Source organism: Rhagoletis pomonella, unplaced genomic scaffold, assembly GCF_013731165.1.
Source record: "Rhagoletis pomonella isolate Grant_MI unplaced genomic scaffold, Rhpom_1.0 Rhpom_scaffold_00008, whole genome shotgun sequence".
NCBI lineage: Eukaryota > Metazoa > Arthropoda > Insecta > Diptera > Tephritidae > Rhagoletis > Rhagoletis pomonella.
This window is the reverse complement of record NW_023458562.1, coordinates 26,871,980-26,889,491: the sequence shown is the minus strand read 5'-3', so window position 1 is coordinate 26,889,491 and position 17,512 is coordinate 26,871,980. Positions and strand designations below refer to the sequence as shown.

At 36.3% G+C, this 17,512-nt stretch overlaps 1 protein-coding gene across 1 annotated transcript in view; it reads left to right on the top strand.

Moving 5' to 3' along the window:
• The window catches only part of LOC118745242, an 88,465-nt gene extending 84,574 nt beyond the window's left edge, over positions 1–3,891 (top strand). Inside the window, exon 7 of the mRNA XM_036478769.1 lies at positions 3,082–3,891. Coding sequence (XP_036334662.1) covers positions 3,082–3,291 — 210 coding nt within the window. The 3' untranslated portion in view covers positions 3,292–3,891. The remainder of the gene's footprint in view (positions 1–3,081) is intronic.
• Positions 3,892–17,512: the final 13,621 nt, after the last annotated feature.

Below are 17,512 nucleotides of genomic sequence, written 5' to 3'. Positions count from 1 at the left end.
ACTTTATAGAAAAGTGCTTTTTCGTATAACTTAGAATTGTACAAAAATGGGCGCTTAGTAAGGCCAATGAATAAGTTGCAAAGGATAGGGAAGATGGTTAATATCTAGGCTTAAAATATTATTTGGAAGACTCTTAAGTACGCTACCGAAACACTTTTTTTAGGAAGAATGTCGGATTTATTTTCAATTCGTTCACGGCTCTTTTCGCTTTCATCTTACACCCAAGATTGAAGGTTCGAAGAGTTTCTAACAGCGAAACCACTCAAACCCTGCAGTTTTTTTTATGCGAGAACTAGGCATTCTCTTGGGGTGCTCATGCAAAGTTTTCTAAATATCCTGCCGGCTTTGAATGCTTTGGAAATAGCTTTGAAACTCGATAAGAAATTGTCATGGCGTCTCAAAGATGCTGAGCTGCACCTGGAGACTCACAGATCTTCTTTTAATTGGATCTTCTGGGTAACCATTGGGTCTATATTATTCCATTAGGTACTGGTCTGGTGGACAGAAAGGAAGAAGAAAACTTATCTCAAAGGAGTAGAGAATGTACATATATTACCTACGCCTAACATTAGAAGAACACCCGTAACCCCACGTCAGCATTCTATGCACTGTTGCCTCTTCAGACGGCGGCTCTGATCAGGAAGATAGCTTTCAAAACTGCTTCGAGGCAGGCCAGGTTTCAGGCTTTACCAGGGCTAGTTCATATAAGATGATAACAGGGGTACAAAAACAAAAATTCCACCAACAAATTATACACACAATAGCAGTAAGAATTACAGCAAATATGTCATTTTGGACATTAAGAACCACCGAAGAGAAAATCCTGCTGCTCTGGTGTATATGAGTTCGTATTGAGCCTTACAGATACAGTAGCTCAAAATTTTTCGGACGAATGCACTAAGTGTTCTCGGACCGATGAATACTTTGCAGCGAATGTCAAAGCCACAATGGAAGGCCGATAGAGCATAAGGAAGGCTAACTCGATTCGATCCATGTTTTCATAGGTGGGTCCGAAATGGCCAAGGGAGAAGGGGTTGCAATACACTGGGTAGTATTTCACTTCGTTAGTGTTTTAAGCTGTCAGAGTAAGTATTATGGCATTTTCGAGGCAGAGGTTTTAGCCTTAAAAAGGCGCCAGACGGCAAAGAGCTGGAAAAAGTGGTTTAGACAAGAAAACTGCTATGTTTTTTAACCCTGCGCCTGGCCCTGGTTATTAGCTAGTTCCGATGCGATCTGACCTTAGTCAACTGATAACAGCGCTATGGAGCTTAGTGGTCTCTGCGAAGCCACGTAGTGCCTAGCGAACCCAACTAATTTAATCAAAGAGTGTACTATCAGATACATCGAACCAAATTTGACAAAACTTTCGAAGTATGTTCCAGAATGTATTGTACATATCTAGAAAATGGTTTGTGTAATATGTACATATTTACATCTGAAAAACAGCTGAATGTTTTCTGAAAAGGTCAGTCAGAGCAGCGGAAATTGTGTTTTGTATATTTTATTTGTGTTTAAACAGAATGATGTCGTTACGGGTTCGTGTTGCATTGATTACGGGGCACAGTTCCGTCTTTTTATCAATAGTAACTTTCTCTACTCTACTTCCCACCGACGAACAGTGGTGTCAAACTGAAATTATCCAGAGCCTTCAATTTTTACCAGATTTGATAAATTTAGAAAACGTTTCTTTAGCTCGATTTTTTGAAGTTTTATTCCTATACATGAAATTTTTCAGCGCAAATTTCAGAGAAAGTAGCTTTGTTTTCTGGCATTCAGCTGCCTTATAGTCACATTTTAAAGGCAATTTTTTAAATAAGGCAGTGTCGAAATCTTTCTTCTCGCTCTAATTACTTCACCTGGTATAATTCCGCCATGGAAAGTATTAATTTTGAAGAAATTCGATTCTCTTGTTCCTGTAGGGAGCAAAAATTGCTAAATTAAAAGTTTAAATATATAAAAAAAAATTAAGCCAAATTAATTTTTTTCTAATTTTTGGAAAATTTTTGGGTATGAGATTTTATAGCTCATTAAATTTTAATATAATAAGGTGCCGGTTTAAAGTGAGTTTTTATATATATTTTTTTAACGGTGCTAAGCATTTTCTTCCATATGCATAGAGTGTGCTGGAAATGTAATCAAATCGGTAGAAAAATTAAGGTTATAGACTATTTTGAACAGTAAATTCCAGTTTAACACCACAATGCGGCGTTTGATAGACAGTTTGAGTTCCAATTTATTTCGCTGGATAAGCTACAGGGTCCGGAAGGTTTTCAGAAGATTACTGGCCCAAATTACTTTTCGTAATTATTACTTATCCCTTCTCCACGCCTGAGTGTTTAAAAAATCAGTATCGATTATCTGGCGGGGTTCAGCCCGGGAAACGGTTTCGTTCCACATCTAGGCACTTTATAAATGGGCATGCCTTCAAAATTTCGAAAAGAAGCAATTAAAACGTTACAATAATTCGCGTCATTTACATATGTATAAGCTCAACCGGCGCCTACAAGTATGCAATATTAAACTCATAAGAAAGCTGTGCTGCAGTTACTTTATTATTTTCTTTGACTATAAGCGGTAAATCATGATTCTCAACCAGCGTACAAAATATCTAGTTAAAAAAAAACTGGCGAATCGCTACAGTTCAGTCTTTATACCAACTGGATATACGCAAATCATAAATTTTTGTTTTTTTTTTCAGTTCACCCTTCTCAACTTTCGCACATTTCTAGATAACGATTTCTTTAAAAACATTAATATTTAATTTTTTAATTTGTCCGAATCGAAGTTATTCACAAATGTCGAAAATCAAGCATAAATCAAATTTCTACTGAAAAAAAATTTCTATGCATTTTTTTTTCTTTCATTGACTTTCGTTGCACACCTAAATATTTCCTATATGCACACACGCTCAGAATTTTGTCACCATTTTCAACAATTTTTTACTTATTTTATTGACTGCCACTCGCAACTCCGGCTATCTACAATCATATCTCTCGTCTGAATATGCATTATTAATATTTTCTCTCTCTCTCTCTCTTTCTCTCATTTATTTTTTGTTACCCCGCCCCGCTCATCTTGCAGCTGCAATACGCCTCAAACTATGCATTCGGCTATCGCATACGTGATTTTATTACCGGCAATGATTTTGGCCACAAACAGAATCGTGATTTGGATGGTGTGACGCGCGGTCAATATCATATTTTATTGCCGGACGGACGTATACAGAATGTGATTTATCATGCAGACGATACGGGATTTCATGCGGATGTCAGCTTCGAGACAGGACATTGATGAGAGCGTGTGGGGTAGCGTACATACATACAAGCAACCAAGCAACCAAGCAGCCAAGCCAATTTAAACCAATTCCAACAAAATTCAAGCCAAACAAAGTCACCGAGTGTGGGAAATCGCGTGGAGTGCATGTCAACTAAAATGCAAAAATATCAACAACAACAAAAAAATAAAATCAGCAGCAACATTTGGTTGCAGTGACAACAACGCCCAAAAAAAAGAAAAACACACTAACAACAAAACTCAGCAGCCACAAAATCGGCACCACAACATCCATGGATTGGCATCGCGGTTTTCACGGCTCAATTCGATTGCAATTGTTGGCCGGCCTTACGGCGCAGTGGCAACACTGTTCATTTGCACTTGCACGTGTGCTAGTGCGGGTGTATTTGGGGTGTGCGTATGCATTTTATTTATTATTTTCTTGCATGAAATAACGCTATTGCAATCAGTTGGCTAAGAACAATAAAAACAATTGGCATAAATAGGAAATATTAGCATTGCGTTTTGTGGCTACCAATTGCAGATTGTCACATAATTTGGATCGAAATTGTTTTTATTTATTGAAATTGTTGCTCTATTCAACTTGAAGTAAATTTTTAGTGCAGTGAAATTTTTTATTATGTATTTTTTTTTAATTAATAAAAAATTTTGCTATAATTAGATTTGAAAATAAATAAATTGATATAATAATTGATAATTAATTCTTATTTTCGTACTTTTTTAAATTGTAAATTTTCTATTCACTTTTTTTCTGCTACTAAATAAAACTTGTATATTTTCTGTGACTTACTTTAATGGCAAAATTTTTTCTAATATTCTAATTCTACGTCTACAATACCCATATAATAAAAATAAATTGTAATTGTAAACATTTTTATCGAAATTAATTTTAGCCTCAAATATTTTTATTTTCAGCCCTACATATGTAGGTGGTGGTTGCGATGATTCACTTCAGGCTTTTTGCTCGTATACATACATACATACATACGACCATCCCATCCTCTCGTTAAAATTTTAATTTTCAATTTGTTTTTTCCATAATTTTCATTAAACAAATTGAATGATTTTTGTATTTTCAATACATGCTATTAGCGCAACAATAATTGTGAAAATTCAATTAAAATGCAATGATACAAAACTCAATTAGCAGTTAAATGGAGTTGACAATTTTCAGAGCAAATCAACAGGAAAGGTAAAAATATATTACAATAATTATAATAATTGTGTTAATGAGGTGTTGATTGGATTGTATGTGAAAAAGTAGAAAAAGAGAAAAAATCTCTTGTTAAGCTGTATAAATAATATTTATGTTTTTGAATAAAATTATTTACAACTTTTGTATAATATCAGCAACGAAATTTCCAAAATCTATAATGTAATCATTCAAAAGAAACTTATAATTATAGGAAGGAACTAACAACAAACTAGATTGCATGCAAAAAAAAATATTTTCTTAGTCAAATTTTTTTGATTTCTTTTGTTACATTTTTTATATTTAATATTTTGTTTTTATTTATATATTTAAAATCTTTTTTCATTTTTGCATTTTATTACACTAATTTCTATATAATTTTGCTTGATAAAACTTTCTTTGTTTTTAGAAATTTTTTCATTTGATTACATTTTTTTAATAATTAATTTTTTTAATTTTGGCGTTTTGTTTCGTTGTTTTGTGTATAGTTTTACTTGGTGAAACTTTTTTTATTTTTTAAATTTAATTAAAATTTTTTAATAATCTAATTTTTTAAATTTTGTTGCTTAATCAAAATCTTTTATTTTTTTATTTTTTATTCATTTGATTTTTTGATCTTTATATTTTTTTATTAACTTTAAATTTATTTTCATTTTCACCACTTTTCCTTTTATTTATTTGTATTAAATAATAATTAAATTCTTTTTTACAGCCCTTAGATTTAGGATATACATTTTTTATTAATTCTTATAACTCTAACATTATGTTACTTTTGATCATCAAAATGGAAATTTCATGTGCAATAAGTGACTTATGTATTCAGCTCACAGTTTTTTTTTTATAAATACTTATACGCATAGATAATTGCATAAATACATATGTGAACACAAATCAAGTGCAATACTCTTTACAAGTCTCAATAAAGTTTTTAGTCGTTATTTGTAGAATTAAATTTGGAGGCTTTTGTTGTTTTCTTTACGATCAGGGCTCGGATTTTGATGAAATCAAAACTAGCAAAAAATTACATTAAAAAATAAAAAAATTACCATAATAGTCCTTAAAAATTACATAAAACTAAAAACAATGCCCGAAGAAAGTTTGTTTACCTGCCATGCTTTTAAATATAATTGGCTCGGCTTCTTCATAGGCAGGCGGAACAATTTTTGTAAAGCTTTCTATGCTTATACTTCAAATAGGCCAGTAATGAATTTGTGATGGTCATCGTAAAATAGTGGCGATCAGAGAGAGCTTTTACTCTCTTAGAGTCGTTGCTGATCTATGTGAAAATCTCCAACAAAAGATATGCTCCCAGGCCATTTTTTGGTCGTGTATTTATGATATAGGCCGACAAAGTGGAAGATTGCTCTCTGAATATCTCTCGCCATCATCTATATACAAAAGTAATGGGCAGTGAGAACATGTCCATACAATGTGCACATAGAGCTTTAAAAGGCTCTGCCGGCGGGCAGGGCATTACCCATCACCAATGGAAAACTACATAAAGCTTTAAAAAGCATCTCCCATTGGATGTACATATATGTATTGGTCCTAACTGCTTTAAAAGCTTAGAAAATTTAGCAGGCAGCTTTTAAAGCACATTTTACCGGCATCTATTTCAAGTAAGGATTAAGCCGTCTATAAATGCATGTATAATGTACATATATCCTGGTTAACTTTGTTTTAAAACATTTTATTACAGAATTATTGTGGTCAAATATACAGTTGTCTTCCTATGCTGTTATCTTTGGTCAAAGCAGCTTTCACACAGTTCGTCTAGCGTTATGGATACAAAAAAAAAATGTTTTTAAGACCAAAATGAGCCTTCCTTGCAATTTCCTAGTTTTATGGCTCTAATTTAAAATAAGGTCTGTAAATGGTAAAGCTCCACCTAGAGGAAATTCAATACCAATAATTACCAGCTATTAAAAGCTCAGATAGAAAAGGTATTAAAGGAAATTAAATCAGCCCAAAAAGCTTCTATAAAAGCTTCCATCAGAAAAGCTCATGACTGAATATTTTTTCCTATTCTATTTTGCCACTATAAACTTACACTAAATATTTAAATATTTTTGGTATTTCAATAAATGCAAAAATTTTGACACTTAATAATATACATATTTTCATTTTTCTTTACAGGTAAATATTTTGGCAATTCTGATTCAAAAGTATTAGCAAAAAATAAGCCCAATTTTTCAAAATTCATCAAAAAATTTAATCAGGAATAGCTACTAACATTTCCAAGTCTCAAATAATTTTTACATGACATATGCAGGTAAGTTCTGCTGCATTATAAATTTAGCAGAGAGTTTTTGAAAGCTTTAAATAAGTGTCAAAAAAAATACATATTAAAATTGTATCAGAAAATGGTTAAGCCCAAACATCAATTGTAAAAAAACAAGGTTCAAAAGGCACGTGAAATGAAAGCTCTCGCATAGATCATAAGAGCAAATTTAAGAACTTTTACTTTGGGACACCTAAATGTGCTATAAAATCTGCAAAAGCTTTAGAGCAAGTTTTAATACCCTTTGCATAACTTTGGGTTTCCATTATATGGCATTTTTAATAGTTTTTTATTTTTTTTTATTTCTAATGCGCAAAACTTGAAACCCTGTGAAATGAACAACAGGCTCAAAAATTTTTACGTCATAATATTTTCAGAACTTTTGTTTTGTTTTTTTTTTTTTTTTGTTTACTTTGAATGGTCATTTTTAATAATAATTTAATCAGTAAAGATAGCTTAAGAAGGATACGAAAAAATAGTGAGAGGTTAAAGAATTTTGTGTGGTGCTTTTATATTTCCCTCCTCGGCCTTTTTTATATACAGTATTCCCCGCAAAATTGGTTCAAAATATGTGCTATCGGAAAGAGATATACCTTAAATTTTTCTCTTTTAATTAATTTCCCGGTTGATTGAACAAAAAATGTGCAGTTTTTGAAATAAAATTAAGCGACATAAAAGCTATAAGTTTATTCAGCAGAAACATAAAAAGCTCGTGACAAGAAAGTTCTAGCTTCATTTAAAAATGTATGTAGGTATCTTCCAACCACAGTTCACTATTATATGAACGTCCGTGGCAAGCTTTTTTCCGCTTTTCTTCTACTTTATGTACAGCGACAGTGAATAAAAGCTCTATCTTGATGCAAATGGTCTAAATCGGCGGGCGGCGCTTTTAAAAGCTTTCTGCACATTTTCTACTGACGCGTGCAGAGCAAAAGCTCTCTCTGCCCATCGCTGATCTAAATGTTAAACTTGAGAAAGCTTTAGACTTTTTAGGGAACGCTTTCAGAGCTATTACTCATCAGTAAGTCTCTGCTTGCAAGGGAAGGGTTCGAGGTAAGTACATACATGCCTCTCATTTAAAATATGTTGGGACAAAATTTAAAGCTCTATCTGATATGTAGATGAGGATAGATTTCCTTCTTCTTAAAAGCAGCATCTCGCTAAAGATCTTTTTTGCGGACACAAATCGAATTTTAATTTTCTTTCTAACCAATCAACAAATCTCTTCTCCCTATCTCAAAGCTTTTCTTATCCCCACTCCATTGTTCTTGGCAAAAATCCAAATCGCAGCAACATAAATCTTATCACCGAAACTTTTTCGCATACTTTGACTGATAGTTTTCCTCACGTAGCCACCTTTTCGTGCTGTCACTTTTCATTTGTGCTTTCTTTGACGCACAACCAAGTAAGATTGTTTGCCTTAAAGAAATTAAAAAAAAAAACAGTAAAATAAAAATTGAAAAAAAGTTAAGCAAAAGAAACAATGCGCCTGCAAACAACAGAATATTTATATGTAAGTAGAATAAAATAAATTGCGAGCTGCGTTGAGAGGGCAGTGGTGAGACAGCAACGGCTGGCGAAAAAGCAAAAAGCGCCCAGCAATCCTCGAATGCGAAAAATTACGATAGTATCCTTTCGCTTATCATAAATCAATTTCACGTATACGCCCACGCGTCGCACATGGACTAACATACGTACGCAAAAATGAAAAGGATTTGCAGGCGAGCGAACAAAAATTAATGCGCACATACACACATACACACACACACACGTGCATAGTAACTACATGAAAAGCCGTAGACAGACACAAAAATGTCGCTGTCGCTTGCTTGAGAGCTTTTTTTTCGCATAGACAAGCGACATTCATACATACATACATAAAGGCGCATTCGTACAATTCATTTTCTTGAGTCGCTAACTCACACCGCTGACCAGGCTTTCTTGTACCACACTCTTGTTTTTTTTTTCATATGTATCGCTTTCTTTTTTGCCTGCCTGCATTCACTATGTAGCCTGTCTAATTTGCATACAAATATCTTTTGTAATCAATTTAACTCCTTTCCTCCTACTGCGCCACCTACATACGCTTGGCTCACTTGTCTCACTTCATTTCGTGCTCTTTTGTCATACGAACCAGCAATGCCATCGCCTTGACTTGGGAGTAGTTTGCGCATACACTCATATAGAAAATTTTATTTACATATTAAAATTGCCTATCAACCAATTTCTGTGTTTGTGTGTGTGTGTTTGCATTTCCACATATGCCTGTGTGTGCGTAGGTATCCAGTTCATTTGCTTTCCTGTTTCTCCATCACTTGGCCGCGTATGCTGCTCATCCTTCTTTTCGTCCTTCTCCATGTCGCTTACTTTGTTGGCTGTCTCACGCAAATCCTTGTTGTAGCCAATTACTTGGGCTGTCTGCACGCCTGCCAGACTCAACATCATTTATCCTTGTTAAATCGTTAGCTCAGTGTTGAATTAAAGTTCGTTGCATTTATTTTTTATTAGTACGAGTATTTTCATCAATGTTGCATGTATTGCTATTTCTGGCTCTTCTCCTCTAAAAAATATCTAGTCTACACACATAGTTGAGTCATGTTTCACACAGCTGTTCGAAATAATAGTCTATCAAAAGACGTTATGCATTAATTTGCAAGCGCATAGAATAATTTGTTTCTTCATTTATCTCGCCCACGAAAAAATTTGAAAATGTGAACGAATATTTGGTTGCGAATACTATGTAAGTACGCGCCTATTTGAAGCTGTAACTAACTAACTATTTTACATGAACAGCTGTCCACCTCGTGAAACTAGGTCCTAGGCGATAACAGAGAAGACTATCCATTGTCCCTATTCCCTTTAGTTGAGTTACTGTTAAGGTAGTAGGTGTTATGGTCCAGTCAATGCTTACATACTTACATAGGTCCCAGTCCCCTGTGGAAACCTCTGCAAACTCAGCCATATTCTTTCAGTCTAGTTCATTGACGTTGGAAGCCCACTTCAGACGCTAGGAAAGCCACCTATTTCTACAGACGATGCATGATTTTAGGTCCATCCTTCTAGAGTTAGTCAGTTGCCACAGTCAGTTTGTTGTCAGTGTTGAGAAGTCTTGTATCTCGGAGACTCCGCGACACACAAACGCCTTTTTCCTTTTTCCTGAGGTGCCCAAAGCGGTGCAGTTCCGGGCTAACTCCTCAAACATTCTGTTGTTGTGGCTTACAAAACCTAGATTAGCGCAACGCTGAATATATAAATCGCATAAACTTTTCGATTTTAACGTCCAGTCGCGAAGTTTCCCATACCTACGTTCTAGTCTCATTTTAAGTCATCTACAAAAATGTACACTACTAAGCGCTTAGGAATTTCTTCCTTGAGGCAAAACTGGCGACGAAACTAATCACTTAATATCTAGTTTTTTTCACAGTACATAGTAAAATATCAAAGAACATACAACTGAGTATTAGCCATCAGTCGCCGCAGACCTCAATACGATCACGCTCTGCGCGCTTTGGAAACTTTCAGATAGAGATAACACATGCAGCCCTTTTAACTTATCTAGTTTTTCATGCCAATGAATCCTTTTTAGAGGCCATTTCAATATCGTCCTCTGCCTACCTCGAATTAACGAGTGCTTTGAATATTCCTCTGATCCATTTAGGTCTTATAGCGAGCTGTAGTCCACGCGCCGCGTTATTAATATCTTCGGACTCTTCATCATCACAGAATTGATCGAGAATATTTACACTTTGGCTAGTCGGTTGTCGCAAAATATAAAGAAGTCGATAGAACAGTCGGAAAAATACTTCATTAGTTTACGACTCCTCAAAGTTTAAGGAATGCCCAGCCCTCTCGTGAAATACGAAGCCAGGAGCCCCTAGGGATTTCGCTGGCAGTGCTAAGGTCGAGCCTTAAGTCCTCTCAAGCTCTTCCGATGCTCAACAAGCTCTACTCCAGTAAGGTATTGGAGAGCTGGATCCCATCCCTACCGGGGAATGTATCTGTGTATGTACTGCTGCTACTATATCCCAGGTGCGACGCTGGCTCTGGATCGGCCAAAAACCATATCAATTACCAGCTAAGACAAGCGTGCCTTAATCATCCTCTACCTCTCCAACGCTGACTTACCTTTATTGGAAGCCACATCTACAAGCTTCAATTCCCTCTCCCGCGAAACTGGCGTATCATCAGCCTTCTATGGACTATTTCGTTCCCCAGCCTCTTTCCGTTCTTTTGGCTCTACCATAACAACTACTGAAGAATACCCTCTTCTAATTTATTCAGAAGAAAGTTACGCCTGCCAACGGAACCACTAAGGAGGGATAATGTCTAGAAGCTCTAGCTACCCAGTCGAATTTTTCTCCATAATCAGAAGTGTTCTCATTCTCTGAACGTGTGTCTTTAATTTTTTGTTTTTGTTGTCTGATTCATGGCCTAACTATCAAAAAGCGGAAGGCAGGCCTTCATGATAGCGCCACTTGGCATGGCAAGATCATCGTAACTCATTTGCTTATATATTAAGTTTTGAAAAGTAAGTCTTAACCTTTGGAGATAGTCAATTCACCCATAACTTTCAGGCTGCTTAAAACCGTCTCAAAATACTTTCACACTCTGACATCTATTGACCCAATCTATTTAAATAATCTCCCACTTCTAAAATTAACTCGATCTCATTTCACTTCAAATATTTTTAATACCAACTAAAATTGTGTATCATGCAGCGTGCCTTACCCTCGAAACCTCTTCACCACCAATGAAATTGCCGGAAAGCAAACATTTACGTACCCCAACCACCTCAGAGCTGCTATCATAATTTTACGCCACAAAAATGATAATGTCATAATTGAACTATCACAAAAGTACTTACATACCTACAGCCATGAATAGGATTGTGACATGATTGTATGAGTGTCAACCAGCCAGCCAGCAAGCTCTACTTGAGAGCAATTACAATTGTGAATTGCCAAAAATGTTTGATACCCAAAAATGCAAATGACTGTCTGGCTTTTGGCGTCTGACTGGGCTGGGGATAAAAAAGGGAGTCTACGTTACCAGAGTGAAGTGCACGGGCCAGCTCGAACTGGTGGTTTCCGCTGCCACGCCAGTAGAGCAGCGAGTCAGCGAACGCGCACCTGAAAGCTGCACCTGTTTTCCCAGAATGGAAAGAATCGAAATATGCTTATTTATGTACATATGTATGAATATTAGGGAGCTTCACACTCCATAAAAAAAAAAAATGGATTGATAAAATTTTTTTCATCGAAAAAATTAAATCTATTTTATTTTCAGAAAAATATTGAGATTTACGTGGGCTAGACCAATTTTAAAATACCACAAAAATCTAGTTTTTTACAAATATAATTAGTTTAAAAAATATTTTTTTTCCAAAAATCACCTCAGACACTACACGAGTTTAAGCTTAGAGTGTCTGCATACAAATTCTATCAACGGAATCAACATAATGAGATTTTTGGAGTTATTTTAAATCAGTTTTACTCACGTGAATCTTAATATTTTTCTGAAATAATTTGTTGGAAGTCTTAAAATATAATGAATTTTCGTAATGCCGGTGAAAAAAACGCAACTTTTTTTTCTGGGGCATCCTAATGTATGTGTAAGAAATTTGGGATATGATACCTTGTTTTTTGAATTTTTGTTCTGGTTCAATGTCTGTGCTATACGCTGGTGTATGAGGCTATGTGGCGCCGTGGTTGTTCTACTTAAAAAATAAAAATTTAAAAAAAATGTCAGCGACGATACTTTGTAAGCGTTGCATTTTAATTCACTCGGCGGTGGGTGCGCCACAGCGAATTTCGAATTTAATTCTTTTGTTATTTTTTACAGTAGATTTGATTTTTATATATTTTTTTTATTATTTTTTTTTTCCTGTCGCGAACCGCCTTCTTCGATTTATTTCTTATTTTATGGTCTGACTGCAAGTCTGCGCTGGTAGCAGCGCCGCTGTCGTTCCCTCTGCTGCTGGTGCTGCCGCAGTTGCTGCTTCTTCTTTCACATAAAATATTTTGTTGCACTTGTTTGTTGAAAATTTTGTTGTTGTTGCAGCATCTGTCGACATTGCCGTTGCAATTGTTCTGTCGCTGATTGCTCTCTTAACCGATTTGTTGTTGCCGTACAGGTTATCGCAAGTTTTATAAATGTATTGTTGTTCTTTTTGTTGCTGTTGTTGTTGAGGTTGCTGCTGTGCTTATTGCCGCTATTTTAAAACACGCCATAACAAGCAATAACACAAACAAAAGCACCAACAACAAAGCTGCCCACAAACGCGCTTTAGAATCAACACTTGCAACAGAATGTATTAACAACAACGACTTGCAACCAGTCACAACAACATTTAGGTAAAAAAAAATCATTAGCAATGACGACAGGTGATTACACGGCCACAAATCGCGTGCAACAATTCTTGCAATTCTTCTTCCAATCGAAATGTAAATAACCTCAGCAGCAGCAACAACAATTTTACAATACACAACACAAATAGCGGCATATTGCAACAATGCTTGCAACTAATCGAGCAACAAACTTATGTATCTGGGTACTTATAGAAAAAAGTGCGAGTTGATTTTACAGTTAGAATTGATTTTCGATTTTTTTTTGCCAAGAATTTAGGTTAATACGAGTAACTACGCGCTGCTGCTCTGTGACGAAGTTGGGTACGGTGAGGCGCGGAGCGAGCGCCGAAATGCTGGCAGAACGGCGCCAAAAAAAAGTAGCCAAAAATGTAGTTTATTGACATTTGTTTGTACTAACTAATGCCGTTTGATTTGGCTTGGTGGTTATTTTTTTAATTTAGTTTTACATTTGCCTATTTATTCTAAACTTTTTTTGCCTCAAATTTTTTTTGTAATTTGGCTTTTGAATTCCACGAGCGTGAATTTTTGGGCATTGCACTTTTTTATATTTTGTTTACGTGGCAACTATTTTACATTGGTAAACACGACGCAAATGTCAATAATAAGTTTTCGTTGAAACAGGTGGCGCAGGTAGAATGGGGACCTTTGGTTGTATTAGTTACAGCAGTGACTCTACGTAATGCACTCAGGTGTAGTATTTGCTATTGAAATTCTAAATGGTAAATATGTAATTATTCTGCGTTGTTAATCGAAAGAAAAAATATAGATCTATATATTACATTTATTTTCTCTAAATTCCTTATTAGATCGCTTCCGTTGTATATTTTATTGCGGTAGTTGCCACCCACTTTGTAACACATCAGCTTCCTTAGTTCAGTCTGGCCGATGGGGATGCCACCCTTGTGAGTTCGTGGCTCCGTTATATGGTGAAACCGGCGTGTTATCTTAACGAAGCGTTCTATGATGTTCAAGGCAACGAACTGGCTGATGAATTGGCGAACTATAGTTCTTTGGAGCGTCCAACTAGACCGTAGCCAATTTTAGGAAAACGACTGGGTACATCAAGGATCTCAAATATAAAACTCTTTAGAGCCGTTGGTATGGTATTGAGACCTGCAAAACAATCAAATGTTTCCTGAAAAAGGCTTGACAAGCTGGTAGCAAAGTTTCTTCTCTGACAAAGAAGGAATGAGCTACGATCCTAATAGGACTAATTACGTGGCATAATCCATGGGGATACCATATGGTCACCTTAGGCTTCATGAACGATTCACTGTGTACATTTTGTTTAGAAGTAGGCTGGGTTTCAATTTAGACAAGGTTGGGTTGGATTCACTTGACTGATTAATAAGATCTCAAATAGACTAATTACGTAGCTAGTGTTGTTGCTAACGTTAGGGATTATTTTCTACTACTACTACTACTACTACTACTACTATTCTATAGAATTAAAAAAAGCATTAATATATCCAGTGCCCGAAAGTATGCAACTTAATTACTTTACCTAGCTGAAAGACAGCCCAGCGGCGCGAGGAGTAACATATGCTAATCTTTTCATAATCCATGGGCTTAGCCACTGCCTAAACCTATCCGAGTTCAGTGCGCTACTCTACTACAAAATTATTTATAATTTAGTTTTATGTAAATTAATAAATCATAAACAACCTTTCTAACTCTTACATCGAAATGCCATTAAAACATTGATAGCCACAGGCTTATGCGTTCCAATTCATGCATCGGACAGCAAACAGGCACAAAGCCAAATAGTGAAGGACAAGCCCAAAGGAAATTGCATCATTAGCGGTGAAAAGTGCCAAGTTGGCAGGCAATTTGTAGAAAAAAAAATAAATGGTGGGGATACAAAACTCAAATTTACTAAAAAAAAAGAGAGCATGAGAGAATAAAAAGAAGAAGAAGAAAATGCTATAAAGTTCACAAACCTAAAGAGCAAAATATGAGCCACCGCAAAGTATGCAACGAGTGTGTTCCAGCTGCTTAACAAAATGAGAAATGATACTAATCGCCAAGATATGAGCAGGAGCGAGAAAGCGAACCAGATAGCAGCGTGAAGGGTAAAAGTACGAAAGAGTAAGAGCGAGCATGATGACTGCGGCTTTACAGAGGGATTGTGAATCTAAGCAGAGCATGCAAGTGTCAGCGTTAAAAGCGACACGCCCGGATTTATTTTCAAAAGTGCCCTTTTTCGAACATCTTTCGTCTATTGCCGCAGCTGCGGCTGCTGCTCTTACAGCGCTATGCTTATTTCTAGCCAATACTACTTGAAAGCATACAGGAATACTTTTTTTTCTTGCTTTCGTTTGACTAAAGAGGAAAAATGTATTTAGCTATGGCAAGTGACGCTTCCGCTGATATCAGCGCCAAGAAAACAGTGAAAAACTTTTCCGGCCACGAAAAATATTAGCCAAACGACAATGGCACACACCACAGCTAAGCTACACATGCACGCACGCCTCTTACGCTTGCTATCTCATTTGGCCCGGCCGCCTCATATTTACGAACTAACTAATACAGCGTCTGCTCAGCGATAATAAAATCCCATTTAAGTTTAGCGATAACTTTAAGCAACTTTTGCACATTATCGAAAATTTTTCAAGAAATTTTATTTCCATTTTTTGGTTTCATATTTTTCTGGTCACTTGCTGCCACACCCACTGTCGTGATGAGCACTTTTTAATTGCTTACTACTGCTAGTTAAGATTTTTTCTTTTGCGTGGAGAGGGGCGTGTTGAGTGCTCGCCGAAATTGGCTGCTTTTGTTCTGTGGTCATTCTTTTCTGGGTTTTTCGTCTCAGTTTTTTTTTGGGAGGTCGTCAAACAAAGTTTGCCAAAAACTTTTGACTTGCACATTGCCACAGCTTGCTGGTCATAAAGTAAGGATGCGCGCAACTTTTTTTCGCGGTATATGCGCCTATAAGCATGCTTGCCTTTATGAAGTTTTTAGTTCGCAGGCTATTGGGGTTGTAGAGAAAATATACGAGTGGCTTTGCAGCAATGATGTGAGAATTATAGAAAATTCGTAAGTTCAATAACAAATGTATTTTGCGACTTTTTGACCGGTGGATGTGATACTTTTTTCTGACCTATGGAAGTGATACTTTGCGGGGGGTACAACAAACTGAAATGCGCAGGTTTGAGTATATGGCGCAGTGACCAAGGGAATGGAGAACTCATATTTGACATGTAGTTGATGTCTAGCCTATGGTAGATGTACCGGATCTTAATCCACACTTATAAGTCCCAATCAGTTCATAGGCAGTGGACTTTAGTCTTGCACACAATACGCTCACTTAAGCTGCCTTTACCCGGGCCGATTTTATAGTCGATTTTTCTCGTTCAATTGTAAAATTTAAATACTTAGTCTAATAGATTTCTCAGTTGATTTTCCAGTTGACAAAAATCCTGTATGCGACATCTCAAAGTCCGTTCCCATGGTAGTTGACGCCTATGGCGGGGTTGCTTTTTGTATACTGGGTAGAGCACATCTAAATTCCAAGCGACAGGCATGCGCTCATCTGACCATATTCTGTAAAACCACTCTTAACCACTCCTTGCCGACGCATTTGAATAACTCAGGAGGCAGGCTGTCAGCTCCAGCATTTCACTATTCGTCCGAAGCCGTTATCGGAGCTTGAGACTCGGGATTATCTTCTCTACTTGGTTCAATGCTGTTTCCATTCAACAGTAAGTAAGTAAGTGCTTGTGTGAAATCCTTGATAGTAAACTTTTATAGAAGTATCCTATTGAAAAAATGATCTTCAAAATACCTTAACAACGTTCCAGAAATCTAAACAGGCCGTTGGTAAAACAAGCGGTAGAAAACACGTGGCCGCCACTTCGCTGCTTAGACTAAAAAGTAAGGCGCTATTTAAGGATCGTCAGTTTTGCCACGCCTCTATAATTCACACACTGCCCATAAACCCACCTTCGACAGGCTCTTTAAGACGAACATCTAGTCAAGAAGATAGTGGCAAACGTCAAGATCATGGATAAGAGAGAACTAAATGTCTACTAGAATGGATCCAAGCTTTGAGGAACTAGGACTAGAATTATCCGTCCAAATTCCAGACTACTGCAGCGTTTATCAGGCAGAAGTTCTAGCTATAAAGGAGGTGGCTCTGCAGCGTAGTACACATGTCGCAACAAAGACTACGATAAATATTTTCTCGAATAGTCAGGCGGCCATCAAATCAATGAACGGATTAAAGCTGTCAGCCCTAAATTAAATTAGCATCATCTTCAAGGTCTGCCTGAAATGGACCTTGGACATAGAAATATTACAAGAAATTGCAATTCCGATGAGGATGATGGAAGGCTGACTAGTTCCACTGTGTGAAAGCAGAGGTTAAATTTGAATACC